The sequence below is a fragment of the Rhamphochromis longiceps genome, linkage group LG14, assembly GCF_057381845.1.
Source record: "Rhamphochromis longiceps isolate RC_006_pf linkage group LG14, R_longiceps_female_GT1.1, whole genome shotgun sequence".
NCBI classification, from domain to species: domain Eukaryota; kingdom Metazoa; phylum Chordata; class Actinopteri; order Cichliformes; family Cichlidae; genus Rhamphochromis; species Rhamphochromis longiceps.
In genome coordinates this window covers 10,302,205-10,316,943 of record NC_140570.1, presented here as the reverse complement: position 1 = coordinate 10,316,943, position 14,739 = coordinate 10,302,205, and the positions used below count along the sequence as shown (strand labels likewise).

The 14,739-nt window shown below is 41.8% G+C and overlaps 1 protein-coding gene across 1 annotated transcript in view; it reads right to left on the bottom strand.

The window, feature by feature from the left end:
- dpf1 (double PHD fingers 1) overlaps positions 1-13,373 on the bottom strand; it is a 49,257-nt gene extending 35,884 nt beyond the window's left edge. Inside the window, exons 1-9 of the mRNA XM_085380636.1 lie at positions 13,274-13,373; positions 12,252-12,511; positions 12,143-12,150; positions 7,947-8,107; positions 4,636-4,743; positions 4,029-4,156; positions 2,632-2,721; positions 1,637-1,715; positions 1,403-1,534 (exon numbers count right to left, since the gene is read on the bottom strand). Coding sequence (XP_085236762.1) covers positions 1,403-1,534; positions 1,637-1,715; positions 2,632-2,721; positions 4,029-4,156; positions 4,636-4,743; positions 7,947-8,107; positions 12,143-12,150; positions 12,252-12,511; positions 13,274-13,373 — 1,066 coding nt within the window. The remainder of the gene's footprint in view (positions 1-1,402; positions 1,535-1,636; positions 1,716-2,631; positions 2,722-4,028; positions 4,157-4,635; positions 4,744-7,946; positions 8,108-12,142; positions 12,151-12,251; positions 12,512-13,273) is intronic.
- Between the last annotated feature and the right edge of the window lie 1,366 nt (positions 13,374-14,739).

Genomic DNA, 14,739 nt, shown 5'->3' with positions numbered 1-14,739 from the left:
GACCTGGCAAGTTGGCAACTCTGCTGCTCAACCCGCAAATTAATTTTCAAATCCGGCACCATGTAAGGGGAAATACACAGGCTTTCCAACAGTATAAGATTCATTGCATCGATTAGACAAGCATTGTTACAACAACAAAAGGATCGACCGAAAACAAATGTCCTCACTTTTTGTGCTAAGATTAGTCACAGTAAACACCCAGGCTCACAGTTATTCATAAAATCACAACTGCAAATAGTGATTGAGAATTTATGAACAATGTTTTGAACTTTACCGAAGACATCAACAGTTCACACGTCATGACCCATCCTTTCTATGTGTTGGAAATAATTAATAATTATGTTGAAAAATGAACATTGTCTCAGGTGCACGTATTGATCCTGCTGCTGCAGGAAACCCTACAAAGCTGCAGGAGTAAATAAAACATGTAAAAGCAACAACTTCAGCTCCTGCTAAAGTTTGTCAAACCCAGATTTGTGGCAGGAACCTCACAGCGACTGGTCTGTGTGTGCACGTTCTGAAAGCAGGTAGCAGGGCAGGCACAAATCACAGGCACACAATCAACATATACAAAAATGTATCTGTTGTTTTGCTTATATTAAACACTGTGGTTGTGCTTTATTTCAAATAGACATTCATCATTGCGACTGACATGACTGATGATCATGTGCTTGTTTTGGTGTTCCCTCAACCCGCCCTATGAATAGCAAGTATGCTACATTATAATGATGCATTTGTACATTCAGAAATAGCTATCTTGTCACTTCTGAAAAGTTTCTATACAGTATTGATACAGTGGTAATAGTAGAAGTTTGAATGAGGTCTGACAGTGACATTAGCTCAGGGCTACAGCAGCCAAATCCCTGAAAGGTTAAACATTGCAAGAAAAGAAAAAGAGCAAAATTACCCTAGGGCTAACTTTGCCTCAGGGCAGTCATGCTAATATTGAAGTGTCATGTGCCACGTTCTGTAGACTTGAAGTTAACAGAGAACAAAAGTGTGACAATCTGCGTCCATCAGACTCAAACTAGTGCAAACTTTCAGTCCCACTACAGGGTGTGGTGTGTCCTATAATGCACGTTTAACCCCTTTTTCTTCTACTAAGGAAGCTCACATTGTTTGACCGGGGTTGAAAAAGGTTCTAAAATGTGAATAAGAGAGAGCTGAAAACTCAGCTTAAATCTTATTATAAAATGCACACAAGTGCACACTGGACTTGGCTTTGTCAGCACTGTACCCATCCCTAATGCCACTGGGGTAACTTCAAGGCAATCAGCTGTGATTATGAAGGATGGTTGGTATGACCCTGAAAATTTTTATACTTAGTCTGTTTTGAATACAAATATTCTGAAAACTCTCCACAACAACCTGCAAATGGACAGACAGATAAGTGCAGACTCACGCTTGTGGTTGTTCTTGCGTTGGAAGGGTAGCGTGTGTCGCTCTGAGTCTTCTTCACCCTCCTCATCTGCCAGGTGTGTGTGAGTGTAGTGGTAACTCAGCCCTGGGCGGTTCTTATAGCGCTTCCCGCAGACTGGAACACACACGCAGTGTATAATATTAGATTTATCTACGTTTGCAAGAAGAAACGAGAAAGGAGAAACTTAAATGAATCCATAGAAAATGTGACGCTCACTGTCACAGACATAAGGCTTGTCTCTGTCTTCAATGGCAGGCAGCTCTTGTCTCTTTCTCATGCCCCCAACACCATAGGCCTGCAGAGAGCACACACACACACAGACACACACACACTTGTAAAAATACATGTAATATAATCATAAAAGTTTGAACTTCCACGCTTATTATGTACTAAGTTTTGTACACTCATACACAATAAAGACAGCATAGCAGCACACTCCTCACTCACTGTTTCACAATACACACACACACACACACACACACACACACACACACACACACACACACACACACACACACACACGTTTGCATTCTAATCATCTGCTCTCAGTGTAAAGCTCCACTTCCAGCAGGAGGGGGCTGATGACACCTAGCAGGGGAGCAACAGTTCCAATTAGCAACCCTGGTGTATGTGTAAGCGTGTGTGTGTGTGTGTGTGTGTGTGTGTGTGTGTGTGTGTGTGTGTGTGTGTGTGTGAGAGAGAGAGAGAGAGAGAGAGAGAGAGAGAGAGAGAGAGAGAGAGAGAGAGTTTGTGTGTGGTGACTTTCAGAATGCATTGCTAACACTTGATTATCTTCCCATAGGATCCCCAAAAAGAGTGTGGGGGGAAAAAAAGACCTGTCTGATCTAATCAAAGATGTTATAAAAGAGGTCTTCCCAGCATGATTTTAATCACTGTATCTGTTTGCATTTATTTGCAATAACTTCTAGTTTTGTGTAATGACACTTCACTTCAAAGTCTGGTACACAGAAAAAGCACGAAAAGATTTCTAACTTATATTTTACATTTATGTGAAGTTTCCAGTAATCATTCCTTATACACTGTCACGTCTCCAGCACTGCGTGCCTTTATGTCTTACAGACAGGACACAGATTCAGAGCTGATAACTCTGAGCTCAGACTAGGTCATTTGTTTTTTCCTGATTCTGCTCTTCCACATTAACAAGTAAGTAATTTACTGTGGAAAAGACTGAAATGTCCCTGTTTCCTTACTCGTGCTTTGGTACGGTTCTTGCGCTTCGGAACATCTTCATCCATGTCATCCGCCTCCAGCTCATGAGGGAAATCCCCAACAAGCAGCTTCTGTTGGTGAGATATAGAAACAGAAAGGGAGAGATGGACTGTCATACAGGTTAGTTTCCTTTCCTTTTATCGCTTAAGTCATTTATTTTTCCTTTTACCCTGCATGAGCCCGTATGTTTAAATTAAATTGCGCACTTTCCTGCTGTTTTTAACTTGTTCGGATGATCCCAGCATGAAAGCACTATTAACACTGAACATAACCAATACTTTCACCGTTTTGCTGCAATAAAATATGACAACATTTGAATCACAATTTTCTCAATTAAACAGGTAGATCATGAAAATCTAATAAAACTGGGCAAATCATGGGATGAGGGGGGCATAACAGAATGAGTAAAGGCAGGCAGAAGTGTCAGACATACTCTTCCTTTTGGGTCAGCCAACAAAAACATACTTCCACTTCCTATATTAAAACTTGATAGCTTGTTTTACCGAACTCCATTGTGTCCTAAATACCCCAAAAAGGTTCACTTGAGTATGCATTACAGCCTATTCATTAGAAACTTCACAGGCTGTGCAGAGTCCGTTGTGATGAATAAACTGAAGACTATGCGTAAAATCAGTGGAGTGCCCCTCTTGGATGAGAGGCTTTTAGCGTTCTATTAGCAAGAGCTTTAGTAGGACTAAACATCTATTTTAACAAAGACACCAGCTTTGTTCAAATATATTCATGTGTGGAATATCACAGACACTGAGCTCAAATATTGTAGTAAGAAAAGTGTAAAAAGCTGACAGTTGAGTGTTTGATGGGACACACGGTATAACGCCTGCCTGCTGAAGAGCAGGAGTTGGGGGAAGCCCCGGATTAGAGGCCCTAAACACGACTCCAGCTCTCAAAGGGCCACTGTGAGCGCTATTCACTCAACTGCTGATTGATTAGCTGTCCGTGAGAGTTCAACAGCGGCAGCCTCGAGCTCGTGAAATACTCCAGACAGATGAGCATTAAGTTTTTGCACATAAGTTATGTTTCCTTTTAATGTAAAGAAGATAAAAAGAAAACTATTTTCAAAGTCTGTGAAACAACTGAGCGGGATCCCCGTAAAACAACAAGCCGCAAGTGCAGTGATGGGAAACACACACACGCTGTCAGGAGCCGCAGGAGCCCATGTCACCGCCAAAACGCACACTCCAAGAGAGAGAGAGAGAGACGCGCACACACAAAAAGGCATAGACAGACAAAGAAACGCAAACACAGATGGATAAAAAAAGACAGACAGCCTGACATGAGAAGAAAACAACAAGACGTGGAGAGCAACAAAGAACTACAGAGAGAGAAACGACCGAGGAAAGAGGAAGCAGCGTCTCACCTGACACTCGCTCATGGGCTCTTCTTCCTTGGTTTCTACCTTCTTGTCCAGGGTTTCCCCAGCAAGCAGCGACTCCAGCACGGGACCGTCTGGGATCCCCCCCTCCTTCTTTAAAGATGCCTCGTAGTCTGTGGAACGAGACGATTACAATCAGAAAGCAGCAGAGAGCACGACTTCACGCTGGCGTGCACAGCCGAGCTGACAGAGCCCCGAGGACACGACATTTGGCTTGTTCATGAAACTGCAGTGACTTTTAGCATCTCCACGGCACAGAGGCTGAAATGATCATGGCCATTTTAGCGTCATATGATTGTATAACACTTGTGGAAAATTGCTGTTTTTAAATTTTCTCAAAGCATTAACCAATTGCTGTAAAATGTTGGTAAAATAAGAAAATAAGAAAAGTTACTTAAGTATGAGGTTAAAGTTTTCTACAAATATGATCACTCCACTGAAGTTAGTTATACAATAACATCCATAAAGTTTTCAAAGAAAAGAGATATTCTGTGTGACTCTGAATTTATAAGCAATGTCTACCACACCTAACATAGTTGAGATATTCTGCAGTTTCTTTCAAGTGTTTCTGTTCATCCCATTTCCTACTCACCTATCTTGAACTCGATCGGTACAAGCCGCGGGTCCTCCAAGATGTTTAGCCGTCTCTTCTTGCGCCAGCAGCGAGCGGGGTATGTGTACAACTGGCCCGGAGCGTGACCTGAAATACAGAGGAACACACATACTGGCATGATTGATACATTAATTAGTACATGAAGGAAAGTAGGTTATTAAATAATCATAATTCTGGCATGTCAAAGTCTGATGTGCTGGAATAAATTACCAAGTAACTAATTTTGGTGTTTTACATCATTAACTAGACAGCCCACATCCAGAGACTGTGAGCGACTGTAGACACAGCGGTGCTAAACGCTAACACATTTTATATTTTACAACATTTCGCAGTTATTTATTCAGGTTTGTTATTTTAGTTTATCTCGAGAGCTCGTGTGCAGAGCAGTGGCCCGACACAGATGGTGTTACAGAAAAGGTAGCATTGCATAAGAACTAAACATTTATTCTTATTCTTCTGCTTGAAATAGTAGTGAAATAGGCATTACACCCTTTAAGTAAAAGTCTTCATCCTTAAATAACAGTGTAAAAGTTTTACTTAAAGTATTAATTATGCAGTGTTCTGTGTATTCTGTGTATATAATATTTATATTACAGCTAATTACTTATATACTGCCGTGTCACTTTATCTATAATACATTTATTGGAAGATTTATTTTTATATTCGGCAAAATAAGACCTAAAATAAATTGTACGAGTTGCAACTTGCAAATACATAGTGAAGTAGAAGGAGAAAACAGTATAACAAATAAATAAAGAGCAGATACATTATATAACATAACTGTACTTCAGTACATTCATCACTGGTACTATCATTACTGGGTGTTGTGAGCCTTTAGCCCAAATGGCCTTGTTGAGGAAACTCTAGAGGGACCACTGGCCATTGGTGTTACCCTGCTGTTACCATCTTGTGACCACCAGTGACCCCTGTGAAAGTACCCCTGCATTTATGTGTCAACCTGATCTCGTAGTAATTCATCCGAAAGTTGGTGTTCTTGGGAAACTGCTCTGAAACTGTTTTGAGGAGGGCTAGAGCAGCTCATCTCATGAGGTGGAGTAGGTCATCTAGTAATCCAAAGGTTAATGGTTCAATCCCTGGCTGCTCCAGTATAGTATACAGACAGATACTGAACCAAAGTTGCTTTCTGATCCATTCACCGGAGTGTGAATGTGAGACAGAAAGCACTTGGGCAAAAAAACATTTAAAAAAGTGCTTCTGTGACTGGGTGTGAATGGGTGCTTATAAAAAACGATATATGTACATGTGATATAACAAAAATATAATACTACAAAAGACCCTCAGCTAACTAACCTGGCCATGTCTTCAGAGCGGACAGGATAAAATCAGGAGAGGCCATAACTAGTGAAAGTGATGTACTTAGAGTGGAAACTTGCAAATGGTCAAATTAAAGCTGAAAATAAAAAAATCTCCTGTTTTCTTTTATGACCCAAGTTGTGCTTTCAGTAGTTAGATTACTTTTGACTGTTTTGTGTGTTTCTAAAGATGACATGAAACACTAATTTACACCATGGAGCCCTGCTCTCAAAAACCGGCATGGATGCAACTCTGTCTGTGAAGCTGGATTTAAGAAATAGGTGCTTAAAGTTTTAAAAACATGTTTAGCGCCATCTTCTGTCAGTACGGAACGTGACGTCATGTGGTTGGTTGATGATAATAGACTTATATTAGCTTATGTTAGCTAGCTCAGTGTTTCCCAACCACTGTGCGCATAGGAGTGCCGTGAGAAATGATCAGGTGTCCCTTGGAAGAATATATGGTTTCACCTGATTGGTACGCTAAGCGACCAGCGTAACGGGCAAAACAATTACTACATTCTCTTCCACTAGAGGGCAGTACAACTTCTTGCTCCAATTAAACGGGTTGCCAACTGCCAATTAAACAGAAGAAGATGAAGAAGAAATTACATTGTCATGCGACAATGCAGGGTGTAACAGCAATAGATAAATATTTGAAAAGCAAAAGTAGTCAATCTGACCTGGGTCCTGGAGAAAAGTCCAACCCAGAGGAAGGTCCTAGCATGAGTAGTAGTCAGAAGAAAGCAAAAATGGTATATTGGGAACAAACTATAGCCGCTATAGCTGGTGCATGTTTTTTGTCAATATGTTTTTTGTGAAATTTTTTGTTTGGTGGTGTGCTGTGTGCTATGTGCCATGGCTCCAAAAGGTTGGGAAACACTGCTTTAATGTAAGGCTATTAACCACAACCAACCAACCACATGATGTCAGAAGATGGTGCTAAACATTTTTTTAAAACCTTAAGCACTTGTTTTTTTAAATCCAGCTTCACGGAGTTATATCTACAGTATATCAGTTTTGAGGAGGGCTCAGTGGTGTAAATTAGCCTTTATATGTTTAGTGTTTCATGTTGTCTTTAACTACTTGAACTACCACTAAACTACAAAAATGTAGCTTATTTAACTGTCATTCACCACTCTACAGCCCTGATGCCAGCTAATGTGGCCACAAATGTTGGTATGGGTATGTGACACTACAGGAAAAATCATATTGTGTCCTCTGTGCACCATTGGATGCTATAATAGTAGTTATTGGATCTCAGTGTGACGAAACCACTCCAAAGAAAAGTGTGATGGTGCTGTGTTGGGTTAATGTGCGTGTGTAAAATATCCAATGAACAATGAAGTTTTGTTTGGTGGTTTTAGAAAATGTGGCAATTTTGTTCAAAGTTATTTGGCCAGTAACAAAAAGTAGTGAAATTAAACAAAGAAAAACAACTTTAAATCTACAAAAACGAAATAAAACTTAAAAATTATTTTAAAAATTCAATAAGTGAGTTCAATTCTAATTTGGGTTACACTGAAAATAAAGTTTTATCTGAAAGTGACTCACACAGAAAGCAAAAAATAAATAAATAAATTGTACAAACCAAAATGGTTAATGCATCAGGCATTACACAAAACTACACGCACATAAGTGTGTTGTCTCTGGAATAGCTGGTGCCAGCGGCGTAACATCGCCTACAGGGCTGTCTGATTCAGTGCCAAAATACACTGATGTTACAGAGAAGGAAAAAGCAATGAGGAAACACCCTTTGGGGGAAAAAAGTTGAGGTGTGAGAGGTAGGAGGCATGAAAAGGAAAGACAGAAACAAGCAGAGCAGAGGATGGAAGGAAGGAAGAAGCGTGATGAGCGACTGGAGAGAACAGTTCGTGTAGCACAACAGCTGGCATACACACACACCAACATAGGAGAAGAAGAGGAAGAATACTCTGATGGGTAAAAACACTAAAAAACACACACACATACACAAACCTGGTCCACGGTGGTTCTTCTCCATCCAGATGTAGCAGTTGCTCTGGGCCACCCCGGTCTGGGAGTCCAGGAAAGGGAGCCGCATGGAGCGCTCTGCACACAGACGGGCATTGTAGCTGCGACAGTGTTCGATGGCCTCCTTATAAAACTCCTCTCCAAGACTGAGTCAGAGCAAAGGGGAAGAACAAGGATGGAGGTTATAGGGAGGGGTTAAAGGTGAAGGACAAGAGGAGGTCCAGTGTGGCGTGTGAGTCAAAAGAGGAAGGCTTTAAGTAGAACAAGGAGCAACGTGAAGCTTGCACACACCCAAACCATCAAAAGGGGCAGTGGGTGAACAGTCATGGACAGCTACAGTCTTTGTGTGTGTGTGTGTGTGTGTGTGTGTGTGTGTGTGTGTGTGTGTGTGTGTGTGTGTGTGTGTAGGTAGGAGTGGAGATGCACAGTCCTAATAACCTGGGTCACAGCAGACAAGCTGGCGACCACTCACTGTTAACACCACACACCCATACACACAGACACACACATCCTGTACAGTAAGAGAGTATATAACACTTTATTCTCACTGCAAGAACAATGTATGCACAGTATTTTCCCACCTGTACAAGTGTGAGTTTGATTAACATGCAGTGGGATATTCTTCCCTTTGTCCCTCCCTCCACTCAACCTCACCACCCCACCCCTCTCCCACACCCCTTCGTACCTGTTCTTGATGACTGCACCTCCAGATTGCCTGCAGGGAGAAGAAGAAGAAGAAGAAGAAGAAGAAGAAGAAGAAGAAGAAGAAGAAGGAGAAAAAAGTGAGTAGATGTGCGGTGAGTCATTCCTCCACCCCACCCTAATTTGCCCCCCCCCCCCCGGTTCATTTGGCTTCTCATTCTTTCACAACTCGTTTCCCTCGCTCTGTCTCTCTCGCTCTCTCACTTGTTTCCAAGACTGTTTTTCTTTCCTATCTTTTTTTTACTTGCGTGTTTAACTTTCCCACTCCCCCTGTTCTCCTGCTGTTCTTTTTTTTCTCCTCCCTTTGTGTTTTACGTTTTCATCTTTCTTTGCACTTCTCTCTCTCCTCTTTTTGTCTCTCTCTTGTTAATCACTCCTCTCTAGCGTCTTCCTGCTGAGCACAGACATCAAGGTCACTCTAATATACAGACGATAGATACACGACACACAAAACTGCGCGAGCGCGCGCACACGCATGCACTCATCGAGGGCCAACAGCGAGCTCACAAAGACAGTGCAGGGTAGTGGCTGGTAGCGATTTCTTGACTTTTTTTTTTCTTGTTTCTGTCCAACCACTGAAGGGGCGTGGCCTATTAACTGAACGATTAGATGTAGATTTGTGTGTTATTCGGTTGTATCTCCACAATGCAGTTTTCCTCCACCGATTTAGCATTGCCTTCTTTTACCACTGCCAGACTCATAAAGGCTTTTTAAAAAGAAAAATCATCAGAATTCATGGAGCAGAGCCAGAAATACTCTTTTTTTTTTAATTCCACATGTAATTCTGTCTTGTCACAACCTGGCACACACATTTTCCACAATGCAATTTGACCTTCGGCAGCTCACTTCAGACATTGTTATGCTAGTAATGGCTAATGCAGCCTTGAGGGTCTAGCCTGAAGTGGAGAGGAGGACCAGACCACAAGGAATAGTAAGTTCATTTCAACACCCACAACGGGTTTTTTTTTATCACTTTCAGGTTTCTTTTAGTCTGCAGCCCCACCTGATGCTGACTCAAAGGAGTTGAGGGACTTGAGTCCCTTTGGAGATGCATAAGACTTTAAACGCCACACACACACATATTCCGCAAACACCTGTCAACAGACTTTGGTGTGTAAAGCTGATGAAGCTTCACTTTAAACAGGCAACACGCACCTTTCAACAATTCACTAAATTAAACAATGTCCTTCAGAAGAACTCACACAAACGTTTATGGAAATTTTGCAGCGTGGCATAAAAGGTCCACTTTTATCCTCTTTTTTTCCCCTTACTTTTAAGAGGTTGAAGAACCCCTCTCATCACTGGTTATAACAGTAAACACAAGGTGAAGCTCAGGGAACAATGATGGCCATGAAAAATATTATGTCGACTATGTTTTAGATGTGGAAAAATTGTGTTAAAGTTTGATATTTTGATAATCATCCATCCGGCTCAGCCTGCTCTATATTTGGACTTTGTTTGACATTTATCACAGCAGCCACATTATTTGAGGCTGGGACCTAAATAGAGCAGAAGCATTAGCTAATGGCATTAGCATCACCTATATTTACCTCCTGTTTATGTCAAAATCAATGCTTTAATAAAGGAGTATGTCTCATTACTTCCCCCTCTCATCCCACAGAAAATACTGTGGTCACTAGGGTGTGTCTGATAGCCCTGCGTTGGTGTTGTTCCTGGATCATCATAATTGATCTTGGTCCAGGGTCACGTAGGCATACCACAACTTTAACTGCATGGAAGGTTGTGGCATGGATAGACGTGTAGATAAAAGAGTTTCCGGTTAAAAATCTAAATCATTATATACCAGGTAGTCCAACTTCAGTGACCCTGCAAACGCCACTGCTGTTTAGTTTTCTGTCTTCATTTATGTTGGAAGTGGTAGCAGAGCTGTACGTTTTAATTAGTTTCAAAAATCTCTCAGTCAGAACATGGTATGAAATGTTTAGGTGTAAACTAGCGAGCTAACTTCCTGTTAACTTCTAACTCTGTTAAATTTAATAAATCCTGTTTTCATGGATGTAAAACTTAATTGTTACACCCGATAAAGCAGCAACGCTGATGACTTAATTAAAGATGAAAGAATTTAGACCGTTTTTAACTCTTAGTGTTGTTTGACTTTGGGACCTGACGCCGACGGAGTTTTGGACTCAGATTACTCTGCGAAGCCCCTCAGCCGTAATGCTCTGACAATCCATCAAGCAGTGCAGCTTACCAAAGTTGTACTAAAACCTTTTTTAACAGATTTCTGCACGCCAAAATCGGTTCAAGGTCAGTAAGCACAACCAGAATTCATACATAAGACACACTCTCGATTTTTGAGAAAATTAAAGGATTTTAAGTGCGCCTTATAGTGTGGAAAATGCGTTATACAGAAGAAAAGAATATATCGTGATATATATCATTACCGCACATGCTTCAAATTATATCGCGATATAAATTTTAGGCCATATCACCAAGCCCTACTGTTAAATCATTTTAACAAACCTACTAACTGGCAGACAAAAAGTAAACCAGCTCACGGGAATAAAAAACTCACCAGCCTGGCTCATTAATAAAAAGCTGGATTAACGTCACACTACGCTACAGCTCAATATGGACGCACAAACAGAGCATATTACCCCAATCAACACAGAATGAAAGCAGAATTAGGTCTGAAAGACGAGGGAAAACCCTCTTGTGACAATGTCAAGTAGAATCAGCTGTCCTGTTTGGAAATAAGAACAAACTCAGCACTGCCATCGGACCCAGCAGATGCTTGTGATGACTGACAGCTTGTGTACTGAATCTTCAAAACCTCCTAAACCAGCTCTGCAACCATTCGGGCCAACATATGACATTTAAAGGATGCGACTGGGGCATCAATGCTGTGCTCATGTCTGTTTGCATGTCTTTGGAAAGGAGCTGCTGCTCCCCTTCTGCTGAGGAGAATAAGCTCCTTTCAGCTCTGTCCCTTCAGGCGGCCATGCATATCTGACCATCAAAGTATTTCACGGCCGTGTAAAAGGTGCGTCAGCAGAACTTTTCCTCACCTTATTTCACTTTTTTTCTTTTAGAGCTGTGCCCATGCTCCTCCCTGCAGTTTACAATAAACAACTGGAAAAGAAAAAAACGAATTGCACTAGAGGCCTGTCCAGAAAATAACAGGTTAGATCCACAGAGCCACTCAGACACCACTCACTCATTAGGAGGTGCTACGGATAAAAGCAATACCTAAATGCCTGAATTTTAAATGGGCCGGGAGAAGCTTGGCCAAAATAGAGAAATCCATTCCCTCAGAGACAAATATCCAGTACCTGCTGTTTGTATAAATAGTCATGAGGACGGAGAATAAACACTCACACTTGATGAGAGGCGCTCAAACGGGCGCATACGTTCACAGGCCTAGAAAGCCTTACACGGTGCTGTTTAAAATATTAACAAGAACATGGTGAATAAAAGACCCGGACTTCAAGGCTGTGCTAGTGACCAAACTGAAATACCAGAGAGACTGGGAGAGAGCGGAAAAAGAAAAATGTTAAATGTAAAACAGCTCCCCACATTCCTCCCCCTCCATTTTTCAAAACCTGCTCCCTTCGATCTCTCCATCACCTCCATCCCTCTCTCTCCTCTGCTGCCTTTAGAGGCGCCAGAATAAGTCGGTCCCTCCTCGATAATAAGTTGACAGCTGTAGAAAATGGCTTCTTTCAATTTGGGCGCTTGCAATCTCATTATATTGTGATAGGAGAGCCGCATGACTGTTTGCCAGTTTGAAGGCTCGTACAGCAGTAGAGCTGTACGAGGAGGAAGATACCCGCAGAGAAAGCTGGGAGACGCCACTTGAAGAAAGAGAGGACGCAGGGTGAGATGGGCTGAGGAGAGAGCAAGAGGCAGAAGAAAGTGACATCCGGGAAGAGATGGGGAATGAAAGTATGGGAGAAAAAGAGCAGATCCCCACAGTAGCAGAGCGGGGGCAGGGGATGTGTGGAAAGCTTATTTCGGACACTTTTTTTTTTTAATTTTTGAGCTCTCACAAACATTTCTCTGGAGAGTAAAACCCCCAATTCAGCTGCAAATAGCAACGAGCGTTGGTCTGACATTCAACATCGATTTGAAAAGTAATAATCGCTGGTTCTTAGATTTGATTCAGAAATCACATTGAGTGGGTGGCAACAGCAGGAAAAAGTGTGATCACCAAATATTGCCTTAAATTCTGTCTGCCTTTGTGCTGGCCAGCTTGCTAAAAAGAATATTAAATCTGAATAGCAGTGAAATTGAAAAAGAAAAAAAGAGAAGCTGTTCTCAATTCACCAGAGGACACCCTGTGCTCCCTTGTGGATCTGCAGGTGCGACACAGTCGCTGCTTTAAAAGCCGCTCATGACAGACGCAACTGTTTGTTGTATTAAGTTGTAGCCAGGTGATTGTCAGCTTATCTTAGACTGAAAACAAGTAGCATGGCTCCATTGTAAAGGTATCAAGAGGGAAGGAGACATTTCCCAAAATGCTGAACTAGTTTTTTTAAAACGTCAATAAGGAAGAAAGCAGACCAGGGTGTCGCCTTTTAGTTTGTGGCCATATATTCTGGACAAACCACATTTAAATGGGCCATAGCTAAAAATTGTGAAACCATTACCCCTCTTTAGTGTCATCTGTCCACCGCCTTGTCCCTGACCACCTCCTCCAGCTCTACTCAGCCGAGACACATAGCCCAAGCCTCTGTCCCTGCTGGACATGCCAGAAACACCTCAAATAGGAGCTGTCCAGGAGGCATGCAAGTCAAATACCACAAGTGGCTCTTTTCGATGCGGAGGCACGGCAGTTCAATTCTGAGCCACTCAGCACTGAAATCAGAGATAGGATCATTGCTGAGGGAAACAGAGAGCCCCAAAACCTCTCGGAGGAAGCTCATTTCCTCTGCTCGGATCTGCGATCTCGTCCCAGAGTAATGTATTATTTGTTCTTAAATTATTTTATCATTTCATGATTTAACTGAACAAAAACAGACCATAAACATTCCAAGATATCTTAAATAAAAATTAAGTGCAATTTCAACTCTGCGTCTATAGTATTCCACATTCCTTGTGTTTGCTGTCACTACATGTCTTCATATGTAGAATTCCTGTAACTGAACAACAATATTATTTTTATGTTTTTATCATTCAAGCAACTTCTAGAAATACTTTTAACATTGTCCTTTGAATTTTTGCTCCTGTGCAGTAAGGCTGGCCCCACCACACCAGACAAGTGGCAGGTATGACTTGGCTGCACATTTCACACTTTGCAAAGCCATGCAGTGGGACAAATGTGACCCTTTGGCAGGCCAGATCTGGGCCCCTCTCCCTATGTTTGACACCCCTACTCCACACAGATGTTTAGCACAGACAGGGAAACATCTGCACCTCTCTGGCTTGTGGCCACTGTGGTCCTATACCAGCCAAGCAGTTGGTGAAAACACAGACCACAGGGGAACACACAGAGAAACCAAACTGCCTATCATCAAACCACACAGCCGATTAAGAAAAGCCGAAACCTGATTCCACATCAGTGAACGCACACACACACACACAGACACATGAAGACATGGGTTATGTGCCTCAATCAGCATGAAAACTAATTTTACAATTCCAATCGTTTTCATCTGTGATATTTTTCAACATGTATTTCTATTTCAGGTTTATTTCAGCTATATTTTACACTAATGGATGCAAACAGACTCGCAAGAGCAGGGAGAAATAGTAGCCGCTTTAGTAATGAACTGGCATGGAGCCAGCTCTCCAACAAACTGGAGCTGACTACCAAAAATGTCCATGCAGACATGACAGAAATGACAATCAAGCAGATCCGCACTATGCAAGGGCACAAAAACTGGAAAGGACACCTGTGCAAGGGTGCCTGCACACAGAAATACTTAAAGTAACACCACCAATGGCGCTATATGCATTTGTATGGGTAATATTTAGCCACAAAAACAAAGAGGAGGCATGCAGACGGAGGAGATGCTTGCATGCACAGGCAGTAATAATATGAACCTTTAGCCACACATACAAACACAGGCTCGAGATTAGATAAGAAAAGAGAATGAGAGTGCCTGGAGCATGC